This window comes from Austrofundulus limnaeus, unplaced genomic scaffold (genome assembly GCF_001266775.1).
Source record: "Austrofundulus limnaeus strain Quisiro unplaced genomic scaffold, Austrofundulus_limnaeus-1.0 Scaffold93, whole genome shotgun sequence".
NCBI classification, from domain to species: Eukaryota; Metazoa; Chordata; class Actinopteri; order Cyprinodontiformes; family Rivulidae; genus Austrofundulus; species Austrofundulus limnaeus.
The window spans coordinates 822,097-833,936 of NW_013952495.1; the positions used below are offsets into that span (position 1 = coordinate 822,097).

Sequence of the window (11,840 nt, forward strand, 5' to 3'; positions counted from 1 at the left end):
CCAGGAAACAATGTCTTCAAAGCTGGGATTAAAACGATGGAGATGATGTATGGTTTCTCCTCATGTTTTTCTCTAGTTTCATTCACAGTGATTTCATGTGTTGGACACCATTCACATGTCAACAGGAGCAATCACAAATACGGTAATTGCCATAGTACAAAGACCATAATGATCATTTGGAGGTTGGCGATGTCATGCCCAGTGAGGCCATGCCACTTTCTTCTGAAGGCAGAAAACAAAGCTAATGGTTCATTATGTTAGTTGAAGTTAATATTTCCCCACCACAAATTTCATCTTGATTAAGTTGACTTATTCTGTTCACCTTGGTGGCGGCTTCCAGATATTTCTTCCCGTATCGTTTATAGATGGTGACTCAGAGGAGGAGGTTAGCCGCAGGACAAACAGGGTTTAGGGAGACACTACGGGAAGCCCTGAAGATGTGGTCGTCATTTGGTATTGTGGAGATAATAGCTGTTTACCAGATGGGCAGCAGCATTTTTTAAGCAGTGACATAAAGACAGATGGTTTCCACACTGTTGGAGTCTTTATAAGGAAACAATAACACCATAAAAACATGATTTTGTGGGTTTTTGTGCAAGTGTTTCTGAACACACGGAACAGTGTCATGTTAATTTGGGCTGAGACGCCACAGAAAACAATTATTATACAAAGATCTGCTGCACACCTGTGACAGGTCACTGAGCTCCATCAGGCTAAATGATCATTATGCAAGAAGCCCAACAAAGAACTATGATTTATTTGTTTTTATTAACACATTTCAACTTGATTTTAATTTTTAAACTTTATGAATTATAATGTCCATCTTTGGGATTTTTAAAAACTTGTTTGAACTGACATAAACATTAGATTTGTATTTCTGACAATAACTGTGAGTGACGACAAGTTTTGTTTCACTTCTTTGTAATGCAGCATTACATATTTACATTGGTGTGAATTTTACATTTTTGAACAACCTCATTTTGGAGAAATAGAGTTTGCAAATCTCTATAACATCTTATGAACTATATTTGTGGACTTTTTGAGACAAATATAGTTTTAAAATGGCATAAATTCACTTCAATCTTAACCCTGCTACACTATGGTTAATTGTTAGCTCATTGATCTTTTTCAGAGTTAATCTTGACAGCAGGTAAGATAAGATATCTGCTGTTTGTAGCTTTTTTTTAATACAAAAAATCTGAACTTTCACTTTAATGGTTGATTTACTTTAACATTTTATTTTCACTAAATTCTTTTGACTCAACTTTTTCATTAAGATTTGATGCTGTTTTACCAAATGTGTCAATTTCTAAAACAACTTTTCTTAGGTAAAAAAAGTTTTAAAAAGGCAAGACAATGTATATTAATTTATAAAACAAAGAGAAATTTGGAGATATCTGAGCTGTAATTTTTGCAGATATTTTTTTATTTTAGCATTTTTTTAAATGGAAAATAAATATTCAAAAATAGATTTTTTTATTTTTAGAAAATATTTATTTAATGTCTTTATAATTTCCAAGTGCTTTTCAGTGCACATCAGTTCAAATAATTATTTGATTTAATTATGAATATGTTTTGTTACTTTATGCATTTATTGCTAACAGTAAATTGTGTGTTCTACAATTACAATCTACAGTCCTGAATTTCCCCACTGTGGGACAATAAAGGCTATTTCTATTCTATTCTATTCTATTCTAATCTATTCTATTCTATTCTACAAAGGCTCTGAAAATCATTTTTGTGCTTTTAAGATTCACTTAAAGTTGTGCTCATGTAGATAAATGCTCCAAAAAATAAAATAAAATAAAACAAAATAAATCTGCACACCAAGAAAAGTCCTGAGGTTAAAATTTTTCTGTGCAAAGTTTTTAAAAGTCAACCTTATTAGTTAAATGAAGAAATCTTCAAATTTCTCAGCATGTTCCGTTCATTCATTCAAAAATATTTGGAATGAATATAAGCAGTTTGTGCAAAATGTCCCTAAATGCACCGCAGCAGAATAAGGACGTGTTGTCAGGAAATGCATTGTGGGGGTTTGTGTTTGTGTCCTGGTTTCAGATCTGCTCTGGTATCAGCTGAGGGTGATGTGGGACAGCGGTGTCTGTTTCTGGCCTCCCGCTGATCCAAACAGATCTCAGAAAGTGATTCTGTTGAAAAACTGCTGATCTGTGGAACACAAAGTTCACTTTGTCACACCATGAAGGTGTTATTTTCTGCTTCAAGGTGAAAGAAATATTCCAACAAAACTCATTATTTTAGTTCTATTTTTAGCTTTATTGTAAACTATAACCTACTAATTAATTTCCTTCTGAGATCAATAAAGCATTTTTGAATTGAATAGTTTATATTTACTGCTTATTTTCTATATATTATTGTTATAAATTTTACTTTTTATACACTTTGGTCATCTTGTGTTTTAAATGTGCAGCAGAAGTAAATTTTGACTTGTGAGTTGGGTTATAAAGATGTTTCTGCAGGTGTTTTATGTATTTGTGTTTTTGATCATGTAAAAGTCAGCAAATTTATCATCTAACCTTTATTAAAGTCACAAAACTCCTCACTCTTTTCCATTTTAGCTGGTTTCAACACATCGTAGACCAACTGTTCACTCGCTGACTGATTTTTTGTATCCTTCTCCACCAGGTACCATTAATACTTTATTTTATCTGTCAGTGGTCATGATGTTTTCTGTGACAGCTGCTGATTATTCTACAATATTGAATTTCAGGTGCCTAAAAATTTGAAGCCATCTTGGTCATGACTTTAGTTTCATCCATCCATCCAGGATAACCAACAGACTACTTGAAAAAGCTCTACTGCAGGTAAGATACAGATGACTCATAGTAACACCACCAACTTTGACATTAATGCAAATCAGTGGGAACTCTAGTGTTCATCTCTATTAATAAACTGTGACCATGAAAGGATTGTTTGAAAAAAGATTAATTTAAAGTAAAGGAACTGTTGAACGCACAGCAGCTCCAAACACTGGATTATTCTAGTAACTAGATCTTTGTGAACATTTGTACTGAAAATACTGCAGCCTAGGGTCACACCAAACAACAAACTGTGACCTTTTTATTCGGCTGCAACAAAAGATATTTTAGTTATCAGAAGAGGAGGTGATATGACCCAGCTGTGTCACAACTTTTAAACAAGACAAAGTTCTTAGTTTAACAGTAATTTATCCCCTATTTTTTTTATCTTTTGTCCTAAAATTAGCAATTTAATATGTTTTGTTCAGAGTGTCCCAAATTCCTGAGGGCTAAAGATACAAGAATTAACATTTATGCCCAAGATTTTTTTTTAATAAATTCATATTTATTTAAGAAATTTGCACAATTACAGAATAGTTGTGAACACTCATACAAGTAAACAGGTAGAAGTGTGTGTAGCCTGACACACTCATCTTAGACACACACTCACACACCCACCCACACACATATTCTTACGCACACACACACAGTGCACAGATGCTACCAACGGGCACCTCAGCAGCGTTTTTGCTCCCTTCAAGTGTAAATCAGATCAGATTTTATCCGTCCTTCCCATTTCACCGATTCGCAGCGCTTCAGTGACTCAGGCAAGCAAACAAAAAGAGGTGAAGTGTGAAATGTACACATAATGGTGCCGTGCTTCTGATTTAGTTGCAGACGAATGTTTGCAGCTGAGGTGAAATTTTACAGCTTTAGAGCTGAAAACAGCAAGAAAAAAAAAGAAGAAACAGCTGTTTTCAAACCCTGGATATGCCGTCATACATGGCTTAGAGTTTCTACAGAGGCATCTTTTTTGACTGAGCTTCCTTGTTTTGGACTTTAAAACAAGTTCACTCAAAACTTAAAACTTAAAAAATAATTTAAAAAAACTATACAAGACTTCATTTGATTTGATCACCAGGTGTGGCAAAGAAATTTGGCAGTTTTTAAAAAGAGGAAGTGGTAAAACTAACAAATAGGGCTCTGATTGTCTTCACGCAATTCTTTGCGAGGAAAGATCTCCAACCTTGAATTTTTTTATTTGAACAAAATAACTTTTTATTAAAGTCAGCTGGTATGAGAGAATCTGAAGGTTTCAGGGAGGAAGAATCGATGCAGATCGATGTGGAGACAGGAAGGCAAATGACAAGAAAGTGAAATTAAGTGAAAAAAAAATCACAAAACATCTTTGAAAGTCCTCAGAACTTTAGTTTGACCTCCCATGGTGCACCTATCTTCTGGTATTTGTCTCATGTGACTGGTTGGGAGACCACTTTCCCCCGCCCCTTCTGGTAGTGGGTTCAGTTTGTCAGAATTTACAGTACACAGTGTCGCTGTTGGCTGGTTTGGTCTAAAATGTGCTCCGTCAGAACTTATGAAACGTTGCAGAACCAGAGGAACCACAGAAACCCACGGGGCAGATTCAGACCTCCACCTGGCCCTGTGTCAGGAAGGCCCTGAGCTGCTGGGCCGCACTGACGATCTTCCGCTGATGTCCCAGCAGGTTCACCCCGAGGTTCTGCACATCCCTGAACGAGAGATCAGAGGAGAAAAATCTGCATTTTATAGAAAACAACATAAAAATACTTTGTCTGTGATTGCTTTTAAAGAACTCACTCCATGGTGAGTCTGCTGACTCGGTCTAACGAGTCCAGGTCCGCTCGCTCAAACTCGTCCTGATACCGCTCCATCTTCAGAGCTTTCAGCCAATCGCCGACTGTCGCCACAGACGACAGGTCCGTGGGGGTCGGACTGAGAAGTGGCTGCGAGCAGCTTCTGTAAATGTCACAAAAACAAGATTCATAAAATCCTGGTGATGAAACCAGGACCCGCCGCCCCGCCGTGCGTTTGTGGACGCAGCTCACCGAGTTGGCTCGGCCTTCAGGGAGGCGGGGTGCCTGATGAGCCGGTCCAGAGAGGACAGGACGGAGTCGAAGCCCGGCCGGTCCGCCCGTTCCGCCTGCCAGCACTGAAGCATCAGGGAGTGAAGTGCGGGGGGGCAGCTGTGGGGGGGCGGGAGCCGGTACTGATCCGCCACCGCCTTCATCACCTGCAGACACGCAGAGGAAGACATTCAGCAGAAGTAGGGCAGATGGTGGAGGAGGCTTGGAGCGGCTGGCTCTCAGAAAAGGTCACTGATCACTGAGCACTTGTAAAAGCAACCCGGGGAAAATTATGGAGATTTCAGCTGGTTGGCATTTGGTAAACTAATTAAATATTCAGGAGGAAGAAAAAAGGAGAAAGCTTTTATTCAAACACTGTATCAGCATCAGAGCTGAAGCAACCAGGTCTACAACCTTTATTCTGATCTATTATGAAATAAAACTCTAGATGTTTTTATTTTTATTTATAAAATATATAAGGAAAAATGTTTTAACTATCATAACTATTTATTAACTTTTTGAGTTTTACAGAAATCATGAAATAAAAAAACAGTAAAACGCAGTTTACAGTTTTGTTTTGTTTTGTTTTTTCATCACTTGCTCTCCCCAAAAGGCAATGATAGATGATATTTGATGAAACTCTCATAAAGTAATCATCAGATATAGATTTATAACAGATTATTTTTGGTGCCAGCCCCATTCAAGATGGCCGCCACAGCCAGCTGATCTTAGGAAACACCTAAATGACTCTAACTCAGTCAGTTTTACAGTTATGGAGCTAAATTTGGTGTGGTATAGTAAGTAAGTAAGTAAGTAAATTTTATTTATAAAGCACTTTTCTTGGAAATAACTTCACAAAGTACTGTACAATACAAAAATACATAATACAACAAAGTAATAAAAATATCATGGAGCCGTCCAGTATTTCCAACCCAAAAAAGGTGTAGTAGCTGAAAGTTTTTTACAACATATGAGAGCTAAAAGATTACTGGTACATAAGAGTTAGGGGTGCAACAATACATGTACCCGTATCAAACCGTATCGAACAATGCAGATCTTAAAAATTTTACTTTATCAACATGTCTTCTGAAGATGCTCTGTGTTAAAGGATCAGTGGATCTGTGTTCGACTCCACCTAGGCTGCATTTTTGAGCGCAGATCCACTGAGAAACTTGCTGTTTCAGCAACATTTAATTTAAAAACTGTACTTTTGAGGTTTAACTAATTAATATAAATAAATTACAAGTTAAAAGGGGCATGGAAATTTCTCTTTTTGTATCAAAAAAATATCGACCCGTGAGACTAAAGTATCAAACCGAACCGTGAATTTCCTGTATCGTTGCACCCCTAATAAGAGTGTGCATTACCTTAAATGGCTGTAAGTCTGCGGTTCATGAACAGTTTAAAACTCTGGCATCAAAGCTCCGTGTTCAACATTTCTAATCTTCGTACCCACCTCCTGGTTGCTCATGTCCCAGTAGGGGCGCTCTCCGTAGGACATCACCTCCCACATTAAGACACCGAAGCTCCAAACGTCACTCGCTGAGCTGAACTTGCGATGTTGAAAAGCTTCCGGTGCGGTCCACCTCACAGGAATCTTACTGCCCTGTTGGAGGATAAAAAACAGCAAACAGTTAAATTAGTGGTCAAATAAACTGAACTGAGAGGAAGCTCCAGGTTCCTGAACACACCAGAGAGGCTGTGTATGTTGGTATGTTCTGGTCCAGTCCCCTCATGAGTCTGGAGAGGCCAAAGTCAGACACTTTGCAGACCAGGTTGGAGTTGACCAACACGTTTCTGGCAGCCAGGTCTCTGTGGACAAAGTTCCTCTCAGCGAGGTAACGCATACCTGCTCCGACTCCCCTCAGCATCCCAACAAGCTGGAGGATGCTGAACTGACCTTCGTTCTCCTGCAAAAGAAGCAAAACAGAATATTTGAGCTGTGACCTGGAATTTCATGGCACCAACACCAACGTCTTATCAAAACAATAAAATAAAAACATGAGTTTTAATGTTTGTTCACCCTGAGGAAGCCATCGAGGGGTCCGTTCTCCATGAACTCAGTGATGATCCTCTCTGGGGGCGATCGGGTCACGACACCCTCCAGCTTCAGCACATTGGGATGATCGAACTGCCCCAAGACCCCCGCTTCACTGAGGAACATCCCCCTCTCCCTGTCAGACGCCCCCCAGCGCAGAGTCTTCACCGCCACCAGTACCTCCCTCCGGCCCGCCGGGCGGTAACGACCGCGGGACACCTCGCCGAACTGAGCTGCAGCGGAGAGGGAGAGAAACCAGTTTCCACCGGGGCTATGGTTTCAGACACGACCAGTGAGATCAAAGAGTTTCAGCTTTACCTGCTCCGATCACCTCCTCAATCTTCAGGTGGGAAGGATCGATCTCACGGGCGAATTCTTTCACCGCCTCGCTGGGGTCTTCGTACGTAGAAGGGTCCACGTAATACTTCACTCCTCCTGAAATTAAAACACTTAAAATTATTGTAACTTTTAGTTTCACCAATCAGTCACAGAGTTAGAAACATGAACATGAGTTTAGGATCTTTTAATGCATCTTTTTCTTTGTTGGAAAGATCATTTATGAAAATGTTTTACATATTTTTTCCCCAATTTTAATTTATCTTTAATTTGTTTTAGTTGGATCAATGTGCATTATTTCTGTAGTAATTATCTTTTTTTGTGTGTGTTTAAATTTGGTCCTTTCATCCAGCTTTTTTTATTAGTCTGCATACTTGGCATCAAATAAAACAAGCATCAAAATAATTGTCTTAAGTCATTGCTTTGTCCTTTTTAAAATTGTAAGTGTTGTTTTATGGCAGATATTCTATTTAATGTGTATAATAAATTCCTTGAACAATCTGTGTTTTAATTTATTAGCAATAAGCCCATTTCTATAATAATATACTTTAACTGAATTCCCTCACAACCCTTGGGCCACTTGCTTTGTAAAAATCATTTAATCAGTCTATAAAGAGGCAATTTCTTTCTTTTTAAGTCAAAATAAGGCTAAGATTTAAGTTATAAATTAAAGTTTAAGGTTTAAATAAATAGCTAAAACAACAGTTTCAATAAAATAAAAAAATCTGTGTTGCTTAAAGTAAAACCTAATAAAGTTAGAATAAATGAAACTCACCTCGGTTACTAATGTATCTCTGAAGTCTGTCACTGTAAGGACTTTCTCTCCTCTTGCTACCAGATGAAGGAAAAGTAGGAATCAATAAAAAGAGAATATTAAATAGTTGAACTAACAGATTCTTTGAAAGCTTACCTGCGGAACACAACCACGACCACGATGGCTGCCACCACGAGGAGAAACGCTGCGCCGCCCATCACCGAGCCGATGAGCAGAGGAAGTCGGTTCTGGATCTGCTGCGAGTGTTCCTCTGTGACAAAAATAACAAAAAGCAAAGAAAAAACTTACCAAGGAAAGGAGGTTTTAGATCTGTTTGTTGTAATTTCTTGTTCTTCTTCAACCACAGCTGTTTTAAAAACTCGTAAACTTCCCAGAATTTTAACTTTGAATTTCATGAACTTTCTTGAAACTGAGGGGAAGTGAGTTTACTTTTTAATGTGGGAGAAACCAAAACAACAAGCTGCTCTTGAGCCTTTAAACTGTGTTCAACACAATCTCCAGTGTGGATGAAAATTATTTGATGTTATTGATTCTCAGAATATTTTACATCTAGTGTGATCAAGGTATCATTTCTATATATGTGTTTTGACAGTTAAAAATGTTCCATTAAGGTCACTTTATCTGGCTCCTTCTCTTGTCTAGTCAGGTAAACTCGGGTCAGGATGCTTTGATCTCCAGCGTTTCCTGGAAGCTAATTGGCTCATGGTTCTTAATTTGCATGAATCACAGAGAATCAAGCCAATATTTACGCTTTGTGTTTCTCTTGGCTGCAACTTCCTCAAACTCTTAAACTCTGTTGAACTTGTGACCTGATTTTAGTAAATCACCACAAAATACATTTAACTTGTTTAATCTGGGGCTCAATCATGTTTTGTAAAAATCCACCTTATCAGTAGTTTTTGACCATAAAGGAGATTATGGTATAAAATGTGCTTTGCTCCTTGCTGTTTTTGAACAGCTGAATATTTCAGGAGCTCCACTTTTCATAATTCATAAGGTCAACTGGTGTCTTACATAAATGAAGTCATATTACATTTCTAAGTTGACTTATTTGCTCTGCTGCTGTGTACCTAAAGGCAGTGTGGTGAAGTAGATGGTGTTGCTGTAGGGCCCGTATCCTCGCTCGTTCCGGGCCCGGATCTGGAAGGCATAAATGGAGCCAGGGATCAGAGAGTTGACGGTCACTGTGTTGGTCTCACTGTACACACTGAAGGCGCTGTCCACATCTGAACCCTGTGGGAGGAGCATGAAGAGACTCTTATTTTTAATTTGTTCAGCTTTTCAGAACAATAGCAAAATGTTGTTTGTTGGCACGTGCCTTGTCGTAGTATCTGAGCTGGTACTCCAGGATGTCTCCGTTGGGTCGGTCCGGCTGGGGCCACGAGAGCGTGATGGAGTCTGGGGCTCGGCTCAGCTGGTGCATCACAGGAACAGTACTGGGGACTGAAACCAGAGGCGGAGGATTCTTAATATTGTATTCATGATTGGTAATAAAGTAAAAGTCTGATTTACTAAAAAAGAGCTTTTTAAAACTGTTTTAAGACATTAAAAAACAAGTTCTAAAATCATAAAACAACCCAAGGTTTAGTGTTCTATACGGAAAACATCAACAACAACACAATCCCCTCCCCTAAACCTTGATTCTGGTATAGAACTGAACTATGTGCCTGGAAATCACATAATACCCCCTTTAAATGCAGGAATAAGGCCTCATTGAAGGATGTGTCAGGCGGCGCACTTTGAAGCGCAAGTCCTTCTTTGAGGGGTAATGTGAATCAGACAGACACAAAACCTGGAACTGGACTGAATTGATTTGAATTGTTGTTTTTTAATAAGATGACTTGAAGTAGACTGTAATTACTGAGAGGGAACAGGATTAAACTGGATTTCTAACTATTTAAGAATAAAGTAGCACTGAGGTAATAGTAACCACATGGGGGCAGTATGATAGAAACTGTAGGTTCATTAAAGACTAAAAGTGGAGTTTTTATGGAGCCAAGCAGGATCTAATTACAGCCGGTGTTTTGGCAGGAAGGTCCAGTTACAGCGAGAATTCTTTCCATTTAATCGATACTCCAGGAGCACACACGAGAAGATTTGAGATCATTTAGATAAATTGAGGTTCTACTTAATTGTAATGGGTTTCTTGGAAAGCTGTATAACGATGCACCCTGTCTGCACAATTCCCCCCTTTTTTCTTTCTTCTTCCTGCTCATTGGCTTTGATCTCTTTGTCTGTCTGTCCATCTCTTTGTCTCCCCGTCTCTCATTCATCCCCTTTTTCTCTCTGCACAGTGAACATAATGAGATCTGACAGGATACTGGAACCTCCAGCAACCTCATGTCCAGATAGCGGGAACAGAGAAGATGAAGAGGAGATGGGGGGGGGGGGGGCACATCCCCTTCACACAGACCCACACATCATCATCATCATCATCATCACCACCACCACAGCATCTCATCTACTTTCATCTCATCTTTTTCATCCTGTCTGTCCCGTTCTCACCTGACTGGCTGGTGGTGAAATTGATGCTGGTGTATCGAGCTGGAAAAGGACTCAGAGCCGACACCTCGTTCATGGCTTGCACCTGTCAATATGGGAACATGTGACATTCAGAGTTTGCACTGACATTTATGACATGCGTGAAAAACAACATAAAAAAACGAAGCTTATCCACCGAGTCGATTCAACTCGTAGTAGTAAATGAGAACTGTCTGCCTGTTATGAATAAGAAATAAGGCTTGATTTTAACTGTGCTATGCAGAGTTAAATAATAAATGTGTGTTTTTGATGATGTGGTACTTCTGCAATAATACTGCACAGAAGTTTTGCCACTTTTCTTTGTGAATGATAAAAATGTCACGACAGTCACAGTTCTGCTCTTTAGAAGGAAGTTCAAATTAGTAATTTCTGCAATAATTTCTGCAAATACAACACCAATAAGATTATAGATCAGGGATGGGCAACTGGTGGTCAGTGGGCCAGATGACTTCCGTTTGGTCAGGAAATGAGACCCCAACACTAGAGACGGGATAAATGGCTCTTTGAAGGGATCTGGATCTTGGGGAGCTGTTTGTTTCATAGAGCCGTTCAAAAGAACTGTTCGATTTTGAACGTATTACGTCATCACGTTGGGAAATACGTCATCACGTAGGGAAATACGTCATCACGTAGCCGTACGTAATGACGTCATCCCGTCATGTGGGTGGAACCATGTGTTTGTCAAGCGGAAATCCCCCTCCTCCTTTCACCGTGAGTTTCTGTACTCCACTGCTCTGCCTGTTTTCTGTGAAAAAGCAAAGCGGGAGCGATAATGAAAAAATAAAGATTATATGAGGAATAAAAGAAATAAAACTACAAATGTCTCGTTACTGCCCGCGACTCGGCTCCTATTGTTCATTGTAAAGAGCTGTTCAAAAGATTAGGATTGTTCGCGAACGTCAAATCTCTACCCAAAACACACACACACACACACACACACACACACACACACACACACACACACACACACACACAAATACAATAAAAATTCCAGTTTGTTTCAGGTGAATGCTTTAAGCATTCAAAGCAGCTCTTAGATACATTTTGAAAATTACAAAAATGAGTGTCTGAGTGGCACCGAATTGGTTGTAACAACAAAGTTTGCCACTAGATGGCACCTCCACACAGATGCCACCTGCGCTCATGTCCTCTCTACCAGGGAAGAAGAGACGTTTAGCCAAGGCAAAGAATGGTGGAAAGATACAACCGGATGGATAAAATCATGTTCTATTTCGTGTAAGCTCCGCCCTCTAAGGCTATCGCAGATGGGTACCCCCGTGCGCGTACGCGCA

At 39.3% G+C, this 11,840-nt stretch overlaps 1 protein-coding gene across 2 annotated transcripts in view; it reads right to left on the bottom strand.

Annotated features, from left to right (window-relative positions):
• Positions 1 to 3,299: 3,299 nt before the first annotated feature.
• ephb6 (eph receptor B6) overlaps positions 3,300 to 11,840 on the bottom strand; it is a gene marked incomplete in the record, with an annotated part of 65,650 nt that continues 57,109 nt past the window's right edge. For both annotated transcript variants that reach the window (XM_014012632.1, XM_014012633.1), the window contains 12 exon segments: positions 3,300 to 4,504; positions 4,593 to 4,751; positions 4,841 to 5,025; positions 6,315 to 6,464; positions 6,550 to 6,768; positions 6,882 to 7,129; positions 7,215 to 7,331; positions 8,008 to 8,063; positions 8,143 to 8,257; positions 9,078 to 9,240; positions 9,326 to 9,450; positions 10,513 to 10,594. In XM_014012632.1, coding sequence (XP_013868086.1) covers positions 4,399 to 4,504; positions 4,593 to 4,751; positions 4,841 to 5,025; positions 6,315 to 6,464; positions 6,550 to 6,768; positions 6,882 to 7,129; positions 7,215 to 7,331; positions 8,008 to 8,063; positions 8,143 to 8,257; positions 9,078 to 9,240; positions 9,326 to 9,450; positions 10,513 to 10,594 — 1,725 coding nt within the window.